The sequence below is a fragment of the Lupinus angustifolius genome, chromosome LG01 (genome assembly GCF_001865875.1).
Source record: "Lupinus angustifolius cultivar Tanjil chromosome LG01, LupAngTanjil_v1.0, whole genome shotgun sequence".
Taxonomy (NCBI): Eukaryota; Viridiplantae; Streptophyta; class Magnoliopsida; order Fabales; family Fabaceae; genus Lupinus; species Lupinus angustifolius.
Genome location: NC_032009.1, coordinates 7,814,963 through 7,833,531, shown reverse-complemented (window position 1 = coordinate 7,833,531; position 18,569 = coordinate 7,814,963). Strand labels below are relative to the sequence as shown.

At 30.7% G+C, this 18,569-nt stretch overlaps 2 protein-coding genes across 3 annotated transcripts; both read right to left on the bottom strand.

Annotated features, from left to right (window-relative positions):
- On the bottom strand, window positions 1,247–7,086 carry LOC109349048 (DEAD-box ATP-dependent RNA helicase 56-like). Its single transcript, XM_019589695.1, has 12 exons — window positions 6,949–7,086; window positions 6,736–6,846; window positions 5,615–5,715; window positions 4,666–4,838; window positions 4,247–4,478; window positions 4,008–4,126; window positions 3,630–3,686; window positions 3,339–3,523; window positions 2,280–2,424; window positions 1,865–1,948; window positions 1,679–1,742; window positions 1,247–1,493 (listed from the first exon to the last, which is right to left on the bottom strand). The coding sequence occupies exons 2-12, from the start codon at window positions 6,843–6,845 to the stop codon at window positions 1,483–1,485; spliced, it is 1,281 nt and encodes a 426-aa protein (XP_019445240.1). The 5' UTR covers window position 6,846; window positions 6,949–7,086; the 3' UTR covers window positions 1,247–1,482.
- LOC109349036 lies at window positions 8,349–13,027 on the bottom strand. 2 transcript variants are annotated; one of them, XM_019589682.1, is made up of 6 exons: window positions 12,894–13,027; window positions 11,849–11,962; window positions 10,164–10,243; window positions 9,208–9,332; window positions 8,677–8,765; window positions 8,349–8,636 (listed from the first exon to the last, which is right to left on the bottom strand). In XM_019589682.1, the coding sequence occupies exons 1-5, from the start codon at window positions 12,944–12,946 to the stop codon at window positions 8,694–8,696; spliced, it is 444 nt and encodes a 147-aa protein (XP_019445227.1). In that variant the 5' UTR covers window positions 12,947–13,027; the 3' UTR covers window positions 8,349–8,636; window positions 8,677–8,693. The 2 variants fall into 2 exon arrangements, with proteins under 2 accessions (XP_019445227.1, XP_019445218.1); XM_019589673.1 differs by having other exon boundaries at window positions 8,349–8,765.

Below are 18,569 nucleotides of genomic sequence, written 5' to 3'. Positions count from 1 at the left end.
CTAAAATTTAATAAAAAGTGGAAAATTATTCTAATGTTTTGTTTTATTGTGATACAAGATGAAAAATGTCACATCAACATAATTATACAGGTAATTAGTATTATACAAAGTTTCACAATTTTATATAATTATATATTTATAGATAATTATCAATTACATATTTATAAATAATTATTAATTACATATGTGTCAACCGAGTAGTTTAACCATTTAAAGCTATTATGTTATCTCTACCGGTTTGATGTTGAATCAACTTTCATAATATTTATTTATATATTACACTTCTATCATTCTATTTATAATAAGATTACACTTTTACAATTTTCATGTATAGTACAGGAGAGAATCTTTATTTTATCTTGTCATATTAATGTCTACTAAATGTCATTTATATATGTACTTCTATCTATATCTATACTATATATAAAGAGAAAACATAGTGTAACTACCACTATATAATTTTACTATTTTGCCCTCAACAATTTTTATTTTCTACTAAAAAACATATAATCATACATAACTACTACCAATATATTAATTACCCTCTCACCTTAATTTGACCATTAAAATAAATACAAAAATTATAATATAAAATGCGCCCAATATAAATTATATTCAATTTAAAAATATATTCTAATTTATCAAAATAAAATATATAAAACTTAAATATTTGATATTAGTATAATGAAATATTTTATTCTTATATTTAATTTTTTTCCATTTGGTTAAAAGGGTTCCCAAACTAGCCAAAATAGCATCTTCTATATCTCTTCAATCAAATTGGTCCTGTCTCCTGAATGAACCATTTCTTCATATGTAGTTCCATTCTTCCTTCTTTATCATCCTTGTCATGCTGCTTCAATTAATGTTTCACTGCTTTAACATTTTGAGTAATATCTCCTTATGTTGCTTCAATTATTGTTTCATTCAACATTTTGATTGAAGTCTCTCTCAAATATAATATTTCAGTTTAGAATGGGAAACAAAAGAAAACTTCACAAATATTAGTTCGAATAGAATTTTTTTTAACTAAACTCTTTCAAAACAAAATTCTTAGTTTGAAATTCTTAGCTTTCTAACAAATTTCATGTCATAAAACTCATTCATTTTTATCACTTGCAAAGATCATTTGGAATCCATGATTGAGGAGGTAGCAATACTCTCTTTATCATAATCTTACGCGACCCATGCGGTTACAGCGTTTAAATCTTAAAATGATAAAATCGGACCACACTTGATCACTGTATTAAATTCAAAATTTAAGACAGCATGAACTATAGCAACTTCCAGACCACTGTAAAATGAAAATGTTGAACAAGCTAATGACTAATAATCTATGCTGACTTTCTTGAATTTTTATATCTAAATAAATAGATGCAGAAAGAAAAGGAAAACTTCAAGAATATAACATCTTCTGTTAAACACTCAATCCAGCAATGCAACCTAATCAACTAATCCATCCAGATGCCATCCAAAACTCCATTAGTTCGGCACTGCAGAGAACAAAATAGATGTTACACTTACGATCTACATAAGGTTACAAGAAAGAAGAAGAAAACATCGCATTTGCAAAATATTAAACACAGACATCAAACTTCCAGATCTGATAAACTGTTTATCTTTTCAAACTATTCAAGTCGTACGATAGTAAAAAAAACTAAGAGGAAGGCCATCTTACTATATGTGGAAGTGTCAATTTGCTCAGGAAGCTCCTTTATATCAACCTCAAACCTTGATTGTACCTGAAATCGGAGTTCATTTTTTTTAGTAAAAGCACTGTATAGAGAAAAACTTCCTTTATTCCTCAATCTTCCCTCAATTTAGAACTTCAGGAAAGTTCCCAAATCAACATTGAAGTTCAAACCTGATTGAGAACTTCAGAGTCAGAGGCAGATGAAACAAAAGTAATTGCAAGCCCCTTGGTGCCGAATCTACCAGCTCTTCCCACCTGTTGAATCAAATGTAAATAAAGCATTTAAAGATGGGGAACCTAGGTCAGTTGCAAGCATGTAAGCATACCAAATGTCAGTACCCATATTTTAAATTAATAGGACTATAATAACAAAAGTTTTGTTAACCTTGTCCTAAGGGCTAAGAGTAAGCAATTAAAAAAGGATACGTGTGTATTGGGAAACCAAGTACACTGCTTTTGATATATTAATTACACAATTTCCCACTACAAAGTTAGCTTTCTTAATGGCTTATCCTTAACACAAAAGGCTGGGGTTAAAATCATAATTATAATAATAATAAAATAATGACAGAGATTGAGCAATTACCCTATGCAGGTAGGTATCAGCAGAATCAGGCATGTCATAGTTGATGACTATATTAACACGTTCTATGTCAATCCCCCTTCCTACTAAATCAGTTGCTACAAGAATCCTCTGCTTCCCTTCTTTAAAGCCCTTGTACCGTTTCAATCTGAAAGAGACAAATGTCAAGGAAAAAATTATGATTCTGCAATTGACAGATAGAAGTCCACATCCCTTCAAAAATCATTAAATGGTGTTTGAATACAATGGGCTGAATGAGATGCAATGCAAGTCTGTCCCTTCTCTGGCTGAAAACAAAAATCGCACTGGGCTAGCCCGAAAGTAATTGGGTTGATCTGATTTCAACTCAAAAGTATTTGGGCTGGCCTGATTTCGGCCAGAGAAAGGAGATGAATGTTACTTGTATCATGTTATTTTGATGATCACACCATTATTAGGATAACTAGATTTGTAGTGGCAAAATTTGCAAGATCAGAATCTGAATTCCAAACATCGAGAGTGTTAGGATAACTAGTTTTACAGTGGCAAAATTTGCCAGATCGTGACAGAAATCACATAAGGCAAACATTACCTTATATTAAATGCCAGTGAATGATCTTAACATCATAGGATCTGTTGGGATAGAAGGGAAAGGGTACAATTGTAATGGTAAAGTGACAGAGCTGCTAGAATGCAGTTAGTATAGTTAGAAGGAGTCAATTATAAATAGTGACAGATATTTAGAGAGAAATCATTCAGAACAAGGTAGTCAATTGCAGACCCAAACAACATTATAGCGGGTGGGGAAACCCTCGTAGAAGAATTCAATCACCAATTCCTGATCATCAATAAAATTCATTATTTTCTTTCAAAATTTGTCAGTCTAGTTTTTGGGTTTATAACAGGATCAGAGGATTGTGAACATTTTGGTTGTAAGTCGTAACACTGTTACTCATACTAAAAAGAAATGGCCAGATAAGTAAACCCCCTCTAGAAATGAGACACCCACCAAATAAAAATACAAAAAAAACTGGTGCACTATTATTTTCAAAAGAACTAATGAACTAATGAACTAATGAATACCTTTCTTCCTGTGACATTCCAGAATGTATGCAGATTGATGGGAAGTTGCACTCCACAAGCAACTTGTTCAACTCTGCTGCTCTGCTGACACTTTTGACAAAGATAACCACTTGGTTAAAGTCCAGAGCATCAAGAAGATCATTCAACTTACGATTCTTCTCTGACTCTTGCAATTTAATGTAGTGCTGAAAATGTTAACAAATGGCTAGAAATAAGCAAGTAGGCCAGGGTAAAAGAAAAAAATCAATTATAAACTAAAGAATTTAAAGAAAAAAGAGAATGCCAGCACACCTGCACGAGACCATGAAGAGTCAATTTTGCCTCATCGTCTACATAAATTTCCATGGGCTGAAAGAAAAAGATAATCAATAAGATGACAAATATAGCATCATCATAGAACAGAATATTTTGCCTTATATTTAAGATCTAATAATGAATGTTATCTAAATCAAGATAACATTAATCACCCATGTATTTAATGAATATTAATTATGATTTTATCACAGATACAACCACACAAAAACAAACAAAAGCCCTCAAAGAAATGATTTGTGATGGCACTCAACAAAAATGGGAAACAACGTGATGCATGTATAATAAGAGCAAGAGGAACAATGAAAACATCCTCCCAATATCCGGCCCAAAGATACCACATAAGTAGAATATTACATCTTGCATAAATTTCTTGCAAACAGGTCGGATCTCTTTGCTGAGTGTAGCTGAAAACATCATTACTTGCTTATCATGTGGAGTTAATTTAAAAATCTGTTGCACATCTCTTCTCATGTCTGCAAAAGTCAAACAGCAGAGAAGTTAAGAAATAAACAAAGGCAGAACAGAATATCACAGCTCTTGTAAATTCAACACCATACACAGAAAAAATTAGAGAAAGGGGGGAAGAGAGAAACCAAGTGATTCGAGCATCTTGTCACACTCATCAAGTATAAAATGCCTCACATTCTTCAAACCAAGGTCCTTATCTCTGGCCAAAGCAAGAATCCTCCCAGGTGTCCCAACAACAATATGAGGACATTCATTCTTGAGCAAATCTTTGTGAACCTTGATGTTAACACCACCATAGAAAACAGCAACTTTTATATCCGAAAGATATGTGCTGAACCTCTCAAATTCGTGGCAAATCTAGACAAGTTTACAAAACAAATGAAGCTTCTGTTAAGTTCACACTTGCATACTTGTGAGTTAGTGTGCATTTGAAAGACACATAATTCCTTCACATATATAGAGACAAAATATTAACAAATACTCCAGCAAAACACTTCAGATGTATTACATCCCACTAAACTACATTAAATTAAAGCAGACATACCTGATAAGCTAGTTCTCTTGTGTGGCAAAGAACAAGAGCCGCAACTTGACCAGCAACAGGATCAATTTGCTGAAGTGTTGAAAGAACAAACACTGCAGTCTTCCCCATTCCAGATTTTGCTTGGCAAATGACATCCATTCCAAGAATTGCTTGAGGGATGCATTCATGTTGCACTATTGAAGAATCAAACAAAATTGTAGTGGACAAATCCTCAGTAAGTATATATGATCAGCCAGATCCTTTTAATGGAAAGGTTTACCAACCAATTTTCGTGATGTATTCATAATATGTAGTAGTTATTACCTGATAGTCAGAAAAAATAAATATTAAAAATGAATCTTAATAATGAAATGGAAATTAAGATGCATGAGAACCAAGGACTAAGGAGATAAACAAACAAGAACGTGTGTGCATATTCAATGGCAAAGTTTATATTATCCGCAGTTATTCTTTAGTGGAGGAAGGGTGACAAAAAACATGTCACCCCGAACAAAGCAAATGAAGATAATCTTAAGAAATCAGTGAAAAATTAGTGTATTGTACTCAGCATGGTGTAAGATATGTTGAGAATGTGAGCTGAAAAGTACAAAACATTTAGAGCCATAGCATGGCATGACAAGAGCACAAATAGAAAGGAAACATAGTACGCTAAAAAGAGAAGACCAATTAATCATAACCTAAAACATGCCAAATTTATAGAATACATATGATTTTTTTGATACTACTAAGGGTATCCCCTTACCCTATGAGTAAGGAACTAATCCCTTTCGGGGTGTGTGTCTGCCTACCAACAAGTGTCGCTTCCAGGAATTGAACCCTTGACCTTTTGGTCATCATGGGGATCTAGTGAGGCCTTACACCACTAAACTAATGTCTTGTTGGTAAAATACATATGATTTGATGGTATGTCTATATTGAGTCATACTGTGATAGCATAGCTAAAACTTGCCTTCTGAAGGATGCTCGAATCCTGAATCCACGATGGCTCGAAGGAGCTCAGGTTTCAACAGGAAGTCTCTAAATCCCGAACTATGGATCCCAACATAACCCCTGCATCACAAAAGACAGTATATGCACAAAATGAGGAGCTGGTAACCTCAAAGCTTGACTTGAGAACCAAATCAAAGAATTTTTAATTAGTAAGATATTATGTTGATAAATTACAAGAACCATAGAGCTAAACACTAATAAACATAAAATAAACATATAGTAAGCAAGACCCTTTTCCAACAATCAAGAAATAAAACTTTTTTTCACAGAATTTAGAATGAACTAGGAAGATTATGAAGCAATGTTACTTGTATCAGTATACAGATATACTAGCATACTCACTTTCATATTTGTAGTTGTGTGTGAAATCATATCATTTTTCATGAATTATAATTGTTACGAATTCATGTTTTAATTTCTCACGCAGTACATACATTAAATTATACTTTTTATTAATCAAACATGTATTGTACCATATAAGAACTACCGCAGCTACTTTTATAGGATATGAATATGTCTTTTCTCACTGGCAGCTTAAGCGCCAATGTGATTATTTTGATTAAAAAAGTCAAGGTCTGACACTTGCAAGTTTGTTCGGGCTATTACAAAACAAGTAACCTAAGCAAAAAAGAGGTGAAATCCAGCTTCTCCAAGAAGCTGTATCTTCAGCTTCTCCAAGAAGCTGTATCTTCAGCTTCTCCAAGAAGCTGTATCTTCAGCTTCTCCAAGAAGCTGTATCTTCAGCTTCTCCAAGAAGCTGTATCTTCAGCTTCTCCAAGAAGCTGTATCTTCAGCTTCTCCAAGAAGCTGTATCTTCAGCTTCTCCAAGAAGCTGTATCTTCAGCTTCTCCAAGAAGCTGTATCTTCAGCTTCTCATTAAAGAATCTTGCCAGAATCATTTTTTTAAGCAAAAATAAATGCCAATAAATGAACGATACCAAAAAAATAATTTGTTTTGAAATAGCTAAACAAAAATATTCGGTCAATTGGATTCAGAAGCGGGTTTAGCATATAAAGAAAAGAGCCCAAAATTCATATAAGCAAAATAAATTTTGACTGAAAAAGAAAAAAGGAACTAACTTTTTGCCAGATTCAGCAGCGGGTTTAGAAGAATCAATGGCTTTTTCATCTTCCTCTTCGTAATCGATGAGCTCTTCCTCGTAAGCTTCTGTGTCCTTCAATTCACCCATCCTATGAAAACGGCGTCGTTTTACGATTTAGGGTCTTTGCAGTTAAGTTTGGTGAATCGAAGATGAACAGGGAAGTGAATTGGATTTAAGAGAGAGAACTGACCTTAGAGTATGAGTAGATTTAGGAGCTTGAAGTGAAAATCGAAAATTGAAAAAAAAAACCTAACCCTAGATCTGAGAGCGTGTTTTAGAGGGAGAAAGAGAAAGACTAAAACAGTGAAATAGAGACAACATAAGAGGAAAAAATATCCCAATAGCGTGTATGTGCACCCACTGAATGGACGAAAATATCTTTTCACGAAAATATCCTGGGTTTTTTTTCACCGCCTATTGTGGGTTTTGTTTTTCAATGTTTATTTGAAATTTTGAATGTTATATGTTTATTATTTCTTTTAATTTAATAAAAAAATTAAAATAATTTAAAAAATATTATAATATGTATGTACGAATAGTATAAAGATTTATATTTTATCAATATATCAATAATATAAATAAAGAATTAATAATAATAAAAAATAAATGATAAACAATGAATGATAAACAAACAATATATAAAACTCTTACTTTTATGGACGATAGAGTGGAATAATGTTGAATCTTAAAATAAAAATAATGATGTCATACTCACATCAAAAAGTTATATAAGTCTCACAAGATTTAATGATTTTAATGATAGAAGATTTGATGAATCTAAATTTGAATTTTAATAATAAAATAATGATTATATACTAATAAGTCTAATGAGTCAATGGCAGTAGATGTTTTCATATTTAATTATGTCGTGTTGAGTAAATAGCCTATCTCTAGAGTCTATTGTTATGCACCTCTTTTGTTTTTTGAGTTTTTTAAATTAAAATTAGTATGTAATATTTATGAAAAGTTAGTGTAAGATTTTATAAATAATTAACACATTATCTAACACCATTTATATTACTTATATTTAAAAGAATCAGTTATCTTCAAATATGGATGAGAATATAAAAAATCTTATATCATAAATATTTGTTTCCTTTTAAAAGTAAGTCTTTTGTAGATGGCATAACTGAAATCGATCAAATTTGATTCTTTTATTTGATTTTTTTTTGTTAAAAAAACTAATAGACTTGATTTGAATTTCCGATTCAGATTCATGTTATAAAGCCGAACTAGATTGAATAATAATACGTATTATGTTGTAGTATTAATTGCCGATTTACTTTAGGTTATAATTTTTTATTGACTTTTTTTATATTTCTTCTATTTAAATAGACAATATACTCTACAATATAATAAATCATCATATGATTTATTTTTACTATTTTTTGTAATTATAAAAAAATTCTGTATAGATCATATACTCTACAATATAATAAACCATGTATGTTTGATTGGTTGATATTATGCATAGGTATAAAAACCATATCGAACATACATGATTTAGTTCAGCTTGCTTACTTTTCTTGGAAAGAAAACCTGAAAAGTCATAAATTTATTTTACAGTTGTTCATTAAAAAATATCTCAAGTAGCATAAACTCATCTTAGGAAATCATTTATGTAGCAATCAGCATAAGGAAACATGGTTTCCATAATCAAACAATATTCAAGTGGAAAAAAAAGTAAAGGTAAAATAATAATAAGCACATTATACAAGGCAGAAATCAAGAACATCCGTTTGAAATATACAAATAATGGCATAGCATATCCTTCCCTATGTTATATATATTACATATATAATAGGGGAATGAAAAAAAAAATCTATATTCAGATTTTGCAAAGTTCAGATATCATGCACACAATTCAGTTCCTTCACACATTTAACACAGGCCTCAGATTAGTCAATGTAAAATGACTGGCTCTGGAGATATCATTCAAAACTCTGTTGGAGGTTTTAACCTTATGAGTCTTTTGATTCTATCTTTTTCTGTATTCTCCAAATGCCCCTTCAAAAATATACGAATGGAAAATGTTAGGAAATGCATCAAGAAGAAGATCTTATTCAGTGTAACAATAGAATGCAAAAGTTTCATAGAGTTTGGATTTTTGGTGAGTGTAGTAAACAGATAACATAAGGATTCATGTGTCAGTGGTGTTGTAAGCACCTTTTTGATCAAGTTCATATAAGGGCATGCAAGTACACCCTCACTGTTCCTCTGTACTTTATGATCTTGTTATAACTTCATTTGAACTTCGAAAAATTATCGAATTAAGTTGTTTAATAACCATACACACACAGAAAATGCCAATGATGACATTTATCACATGAATGTCAATAGTTGATGAGGTTCAGTGGCAAGCAGATTGGGTAAACTAAACTAACAAAAACTTAAAACTTCTGGTTCTCATTATTTAGTATAGCTGAAAGTGTTCAGCATGTCTTCTTACCTTCCATACAATTTCATCCAAACACAAGCAAATTCTTCCATACTTATCGAGGAAAACGCGCTCTGTTGGGGGCTTCCCACATACGTCCTTCACGGCTGAGATTATCACAAAGATCACTTCTGACACTGGACAAAAATGAAAAAATCAGTAAACATCAGTAGAAATGTAAAGAACTCAACAACTCTTGAATTTGAATACACATAAAATTTCCAGTCATTGGTGAAATAAAGCATGTTGAACATTGTTGAAAACGTTTACACCATCACAAGCCGTTTAAAAAACAACTCATTTCCTTTAATAATTCTATTCTTCTTTTTCTTGGTAAGCCAGCAAAAGCATCCAATAACTATATAATCCAAGATCTACACTTCCCAGTTAACTAGACAGGGTTTTCTTACTACATTCTTCGACAAGTAGTGTCATAATTCCCAGAAATAGCGAATACCTCTAGTGTAATTGAGAGAACAGGGAGAAAGTTTTCCACCTTTACTTCAGTTCAATAAATCTGATCTCATTGTAATATTATTAGACAGACTAATAAAGATTACAGGGTTATATTAAAAACATAAAAATAAAAATTCAGTTTTCCAATAATAACTTTCTATTTTTGCTCTCCACATCCCTTATTTTACTACACCATTATCTCCAATACTTTTCCTCTTAACTCTCACTATGGTCTCTAATTTCATGTTTCCTTTTCATCAGAAATCATCTTTTATACCTTATGCACATACATCTATATGCAACTCACTTATTGCAACCGAGATGAAGAAGCCCAGTTAAGCATGTTCATGTTAAGATAAAAAGAGCTAGTTATCTCTTTTCCCTTAGCCACTACTTTAATCCCAATACAGATGAGCTTATCCCCTATTAGGCTTCAACAGCTGAGATGACATATTTCCGTACTTTGGTTTTACTATCAGCGAATATAAAATATTGAATCCAAAAATACGTACAGGCGAGTTCATCATACTCGTCCTTGCCCACAACATATATGCTGACATCCCCAAGCACTGTGTATACAATATAAACTGACCTGACAGAAAAAATGTAAGAATAAAATATATAAAAATGGGACAATAAAATTCTAAAAAACAATGAATATTAGTTCGCACTCGCAGTGAAGCAAACGATAAATTTTTAGAGAAACCTATTTCAACCAAAATGCCAGATTGTGATGATTCTAGTTACGCAAAACTGGTCAGAATTATGAAACAAGTTCACACTTATGATTCAGCTTCCTCTTCTACAATTCATTTCCAACTTTTTCCTCTGGCTAAACTACAACGCTGTTTTGCTATATATTCGGTCTATTATGGAAACCAATATAACTCAGCTTGTTAGTCTTTCTTTCTCTAAACTGAGCACAGTCCACACACACATACATATATACATCCAAGATACATTGATACACGACATTTTGAATGCATGACTATGATAGATACATAGATATATACATCCATGAGACAGGGTGCTATAGATGGTTAGATGTCCAGATTGTACTACGATAACCACTGGTATTGATAGAAACAGAAAAATTACAGCAGTACAGCAACAGAAAATATTGTATATATGCAGTAAATCAGAGTAAGGTGTGATGAAGTGTATATTATTGAATGAAAGATTAGCACAATGCAGTAAGAAAACTCCAGAGTCTAGGCTCCTACACCAGAGGATATTTCCTCCTATTTCTCTTTACAATGTTCATTCTTTGATACCCCCTATTACTTGCCTCACTACTCAAATACTCCTCTAACAGAATCACATGGGTACATTTGCCACGTCACTAACTAACTTCTTTCTCTCTCTCTCCCCCTGGCCCCATTTTGTTTCTTCTAGAATAAACCTTCCATACAATAGGCTTTTCCTTACTAATGCCAACTTCAATATTACTAATAGGTCCCTTAGTCAGGTTCAGGTTTCTATCAGGTATCCTCTAAGATAGAATAATAGAATGAAAGGAAAAGTCCCAGAACCAGAATCAACTTGATTCTTGGTAGGGCTCTATAGAATTGTGTATTATTGAAGTAGAAGAGTGAATTACAAGTAAGAATGTTACAAGAGGATCCCACGACCCTTTCCCCCACTGATTCCACAATCAGTAAATAGTTTCTAACCAACTAACTACCCTCCTAAGCCTATCTTTCTATTTAAAGGCTGATAACCAACTTAACTACCAAGAGTGAGGAAGGAAAGTTTGTTATTTAACAACCAAGCTTTCCTTCTTCCCCTTTTATACACATGTTTAATCTCAGGCTTGGGTTTGACCTTATCATACTAACAAATAGATGTATAGACCACTCCCTTCAACATTCAGGCATGTGTAGATGAAGAAAGGGACACCGATCAGCTACATACAGGTTATGGACTTAATAAAGGTAAGACCTTCGACGTGGTTTAGTGCTAAGAAAGAACATCCCACGTATGATTTTTCTAGGTGGTGTAATAACTCGTGATCTTATATTACTAGAGCTATGACCCTACCCAATAGGCTTTAGTTTTAAGTTCATTATTTGTATTTGGGTGAGCACCCCAAGTGCTCTATTAATACAATTCTTTGCTTATAAAAAACATATATACATCAATGATATGCTGAAACAGACATTTTCACGGTGTGGCTATAATCGAAGAGTATACTGACTTGTGGCAAGCAACTAAGAGCTCTTCATTTTTGGTACCCTTAAGATTATCGGCTCCTAGTTTAACCAAGAAAGAACGCCAATGTAACCGCTCCTCTGCAGGAACTCCATGAAAACTGTAATAAATAAGTCATGATGTAAGCATGTTGCTGTAATCATAAAATATATGAGGCATTTGTGAATTACTCAAGACTGGCTCATTAAATACTCAATCAAGCTCTCGATTGTGTAGCTACACATACATGCTCATAGTTGACACTAATAAGTCACAAATAGCTCATGTGTATATGTATTACCTTGAGAGTACTTATCAAAAGTTATGATGTATTTATATAATGGATTATGAATACAAAACTATATTTGATTTCTTTTACATTTTTATTTCATCTTCTACTATATAGAAGCTTGTTAATATTAAATTAATATGCTTCTATAGAAAATATCCCACCTTTTGCTGACATTCTTCATCGACAAAACTCATTTACACAACACCAATTAAAGTGGTTAATCCCCCATAATAAATAGATAAGTTTAGTATTCTACCAACAAGGTGTTGAACTACTAGTGTAAGGTCCCTCTAGATCCCTCGAAAGATCAAGAGGTCAGGGGTTCATTTCTGGGACGGCACTGGTTGGGAGGGACATCCACGTACCCAAAAGGGATTAGTTCCTTACCTATCAGCCGAGTGGATAACGTAACTAAAAGGATAAGTTTAGTATTCTACCCAAATAAACAATAAAAATAAAAACTAAGCTTCATTTGCCAAATAAATTAAATAACCAAATGTTGTACTTACGAAAGTTCCTTCTTTTGTTCAGGGGAATATCATCTCCAGCAGTAACTGCTAAAAAATGCTACCCATAAAAAACAAATCCGAACCCAATTCTAACCCAACGAAAATTATCATAATTGGATCCAAAAAATCAAATTTTTAGATCGCAGCATGAGAGTAAATTAGGCACAATAATATATATAACTATCTATAACTGAGAAGTGCCAAAGAAAAATTGGGTAAGAGGGAATTGATATATAGCGATCAAAACGCACCGTTCGATTAGGATATTGCCCTCAGCGTTGGCAAACAGCACTGCGAGTATCATCTTCCTTTCCCTTTGCGTTTGACTCTCTCTCGATTTCTCAATTCTCTGTTTCAATTTTCAATGGCAATGCTGCTTAATTACTAAAATACCCCGATATGTTATGCTACCTTACTTTAAATTCAATTATTAATTGGCCTTTATACTTTTAAAATTGTATTGTTAGAAAATTTCAATCTAAGAGAAAAAATTAAAAGGTAATTAGTATGAAAAAATAGTTTAAGTGGTAAAATTTATAAATGTTGTATGCACTTTCACCTTGATTTTCTTGTATCTAACAAAAGAAATGTATCGTTTATCTAGTTTGTGTTTATTGATTTTCTTTATCCAATTGTCTTTTACTATATTCACTATCTCTCTTAACTACAAAAATTAATAACATAAGAGTGAAGTAGTGACAGTAATCATAAATGTTATATTTATTTTATATTGAAGCACTTAAATAAGAATAAATTTATTTTACTAAAAAGTCAATCAAAAAGAAACATAGGCGGTACATATTTTTTGAGTCAATTACTTTTTTGCTCCTTCAAAGATAGGATGTCAAAGAATTTAGTATATTAAATTTGTAAATGATTATTTTTTTTTGTCTTAAATGTTCAAAACGTCAATAAGTTAATTAGTAAATGATTTGTTTGGTTTAGAAAAGAAAATAGGATGAGAAAAGATAAAAAGAAAAGGTATGAGTAGAAAAAAAGAAATGAGAAAATGAATTGATTGTAAGAATTGTTTGGTATAAAAGAACTATGAAAGAATCATAAGGGAAGAAAAGGTGTTTTATGAAAGGGACAATCTTACCCTTTAAAAAATAATGATTTGATAAAGCTAAGGGTGCTATTGTAAAAGGAAAAAATACTCTCCCCTTAACATAGTTGATAATTTTATCATTAAAAAAAGTAAATTATACTGACACCCCCTGAATTTTAACGAAATTACACAAACCACTTCTCATTTTTTTACACCTACACAAACCCCATAATTTTTTATACTTTCATTACACTAACCACCTTTGCATGAGAAATAAGTGTGATTTTTTGAACAAAAAATGTTATAAATGCAATTAAGTTAAACAAAACATGGTATACTATGGAGACAAGTCCAAATAATATATGAGTCGATACCTCTTTATTATTTTTGGTTCGTTACGATATAGTATAAGAGCGATTTAAACAATATCTCTTTAGAATTGTTGATGCATTTTATAACAAAAAATAATAAAGATACATTGATTTGTATATTATTTGGATGTTTCCTCACAGTATATTATGTTTTGTTTAACTTAATTGCATTTATCACACATTTTCTGTTTAAAAGATGACACTTATTTCTCATGCAATCAGTGTAATAAAAGTATAAAAACTAAGTGAGGTTTGTGTAGGTGTAAAAAGGTGATGAGTGGTTTGTATAATTTCACTAAAACTTAGGGGATACCAGTATAATTAACTATTTAAAAAATAATGAGGATTGGTCCCACTACTTTTATTTTCTTTCTCTCCATGTTCTCTCCTACCAAAAGAGAGAAAGATTCTCTTTCCTCTTCAACTCTCTCATTCCTTTATCTTTCTTTCCTAATTCAAAACGGAAGTTGATTCCTAAATGGTAAAATGATGGTCAACTTTGTACTATATTAAAACTATTTGTTGTCAAGGTAAAATAGAAGTAACATTTATTTATTTATTGAGAATAATAGTCACACAAGTGAATAAATTTATTACTTATAGAGTGAGGAGATATCGTTGTTAGTACAAAAACAATTAATTTGATATACATTTTAAACATTCAAGAATAAAAATATCATTTTAATATGATTTATTCTTTGTCTTTCACAAAGCTTCTCCACATTACTAATATTAATTTGATGGTGTGGATGATTGTTATTTAGTCTTCAAAGAGCTCTTAAACAAAAAAAATTACCCTTGCAACTAATATATCTCAAACTAAGAGAAAACATATCGAGAGCCTTGTAGTAAAAACATCAATATCAATGTCTTTATACTCCACATGAAGCCTGCGAAACTAACACATCAATTGCAAGCATTGTTCAAGTGCACATTCTAGATGCAACGAATATGTATAACCTTATCACTTCCCGTAGTATCTGGAATTTCATTGTACAATGGTAATATATCCAAGCAAGGGCAAGCAATAGAAAATTTTACATGGCATAAATATGTATCATTTAATAACTATGAGATATGAATTATGCTTTGGGCCGGAAATGAGATGAATACCTTGAAATTTGTTCATAACTTGACTTCTTATCATAGTTGATAAATTAAGTTTATGAATCAAATGAAATAAATTTGAACTAAAATTAATCTCATTAAATAAGTAAACTAAACTCGAATCAAGTTATTTAGTTAGATTAATGAATTAATTTGATTATATGTATATATGTGTGAATAATGTTTTATAATCATTATAAGTATATACTTTATATATCAATATATGAATGAAATGCATATTATATACTAAAAATAATATTTTATAAAAATTGATTTGAAAGTCCTCTTTTCATTTCAGTTAACAAATTTCACAAATTTAAATTCTCATTAATTCATTTGAAAGTTCTAGAATTTTAATTAAGCTAAAAATAAATAAATTATATTAAATTTGAATAGAAATTCGACTCGAGGTAATCTTTATCAACTCAAATGAACTGAGCCGAATTCAATTGTACTTAATCTCTCGTATAATTATATCATCAAATCCTTCCAAATGCAATATGGGTCTCTAACATTCATTCCTCCCTTTCCCTTCTCTTTGTATATCCTCAACATAAGTCACATTGGCTTATTGAGTCTTTGTAAGCACTAACTAAACAAGGAAGATTAATTTAATCTTAAGACAACCATCACTTTTGATTCTAACTTTTTATATATCCATAAAAAACATGCACACATAGCTACCACATTGAAGCTGTATTTATGAAAGATCAAGATGAGCTCACTTCACATCTTCAAATAAGTTGATAATTACTATCCCTTCAACATACAATGACACAAACCAAATTGAACTCCCATCATCTTTCTTCAGTCCCCACTTGAAGTCAATTTAATCTTACATTTTCTTGTTAGAGGCACAAATGCTATTACCTAAAGAACCTATAAATTTATACCACATGGGTTTGTTGTCCCAAAATTCATTAATTTCCATTCAATATTACACCCTTTATAGAATACAGATGAATTGCTTTTCCAAGCTTTAGCTAGCATCATCTCATAAATTAAATATGTGACTAACTTTAACTAAGAACAAAAAATGTGTGAATCATGTTGCCTCATACATAGGATCAATAAACTACACCAACAACATGCTTTCACTAGCTCAAGGAATTACATTGTGCATTGTGATTATATGTGCATCTTTATAATATATTTTTTAGTAAGGGAACTACAAATAGTTCATGCTTCAAAATATTTCAAAAACATTTAATCATGCTTTACTTTTCTAGCAGAATTTTGGCAGAATTTCAAGATGGTGGAATGCATATACTAATCATTTTAAAACAAGAAGGTAAAGATTTATACATAATCCATATATCATTTGTTATTTATTTGTATTACTTTTATTTAAAAGTTAATAATATTTAAATCTGAATGTTGGATAACACGGTAATATTATAAAAAACTATTACACTGATCAATACATGTTTTTCCCCCTCTTAAAACAGCTTAAGATTTCAGAATATCCATAATTCCATACTCATATTTATTGTCTTTCAACTCTTATTATATTTGTCGGCAGGGATTTTCAATAAACCATGAAAGTTCATTATCATACCAGATCATGTATGTATTCTATCACCCATCAGCATCAATTGATTTTATATAGAACCCAGATCATTAATCTTCTTCATCCATCAGAATCAATTTAAACATGCAAATTTCATTTGCCAAACAAACGGCTTGGTAGTTTATAATAGAACAAAGGCCCTGTCATAGTCAATTAACATACGTTTTGATGTTGAGTACTTCAATTAGAGAATGTTTTTCTTTTCTTTTTAAAGGACTTAATTAGCAATGTTTCATTATAAATAAATGAGCAAAGTTCCAAATTGGTTTTTGAAATATCATCACGTTCTTGTATGATCCATCTATAGCGTGGAATTAGAGTAATGGACATTTCTGGATACTCCAACATCGGGAGAATATCTTTCTTAGAAGAGTAGTTCAATAGATATAGAAAACATATATAGAAAACAAAGCAAATGATGTAAAATTTAAATAAAGATGTTGAACCTTGTCTTATCTCTATATATAGAGTGTAATATTTATGTACTAACACTATTAATATATTATACACATCATTCATTATTCATTTCAATTACTCTTTTTTGAAAAATCAATGATGATTAGATTAAAAAATAAATAATATATTGACAGTATAAAAAACTCTTACACTAATATATATACCTTTTTCTCCTGTATTAATGAACCGTTAAGTATAAGACTGTTAATAAAACAAACGTTTTAGAAATCAGATAAGCATTTTAGTCATTAGATAGACACTTGTGCCTACGGTCAAGCATAGTATATTTTTAATAATCTTTAAATATGTGTATACTCTTAGTGTATTTTTTTATATATAATTAGTATATTATTTATTATTCATTTATATTACTTATATTTAAGAGTTATGATAATATAAAGATTCTTACACCGTGGACACATATATTTATTTCTCATTTATTAATGGTCTGAATTCATCAAAACATGTGACAAAATAGATACCCAATGCCTAGAGAGTTACTCGTTAGTCATATATTAAACCATTCATGTAATCATGTTCCATCACCTAACATGTTAAGCTTTTCGTGTTGCCAATTATAAAGTTCCTGGTAATATATATGCACTTGATTTGTTTTCTTTTTTGTTGGGTAGATTAGGAGGTTTTTCTGTATCTTTATTCCATTATAAGTATTTTAATTTCTTAACAAATTTTACTTATAAAAAAAAGTGCAGCGTGAAGTTTATGATTTTGTTACCTTATCTAAGCTCAATTTGACCGTATCCTTGATGGATTTATTAGATCCTATGAAGTGGAAGAATCAACATCCCATTACTCTACTTAACTCACTTGAATCTATCAATTAAATTAAGGACTTTCATATTTAAGTAACTCAACCACTTGGTATTATATTGTTGTAAGACTATAGGAGGATAAATATCCCTCTTCTTTAATTTTACAACATATAGGTGGAAGATGAGTCATTTAAATACTAGATCCTGATTTGATCTCTAAATTCATATACATGTAAAGAAAAAAAGGATAAATATCTAGTCGTTTGAACTTTGAACGTACATAAAAAACTAGTTTTTTATCCATTAGGTTAAAAATAATATTTTGAAAAGAAAAAATTGTTACATGAATATAAATTATATTTTATTACCATAACTAAAAAGAATGTGATTTAGAGCTAAAAAGAATTAAAATAAACCATTAAAAAAGAAGTCATCAATAAGATATATAATTAATATTGACATTTTTTAAATCACAATTATTTAACCAAATCTCTTCTACTAATTTAACCAAATAATAACAATATATGACAAAAATGAATTACACATAGGATATTGAAAGGAAAAATCCTTTAAATATAGTAGTACATTATACATTTTCTCTT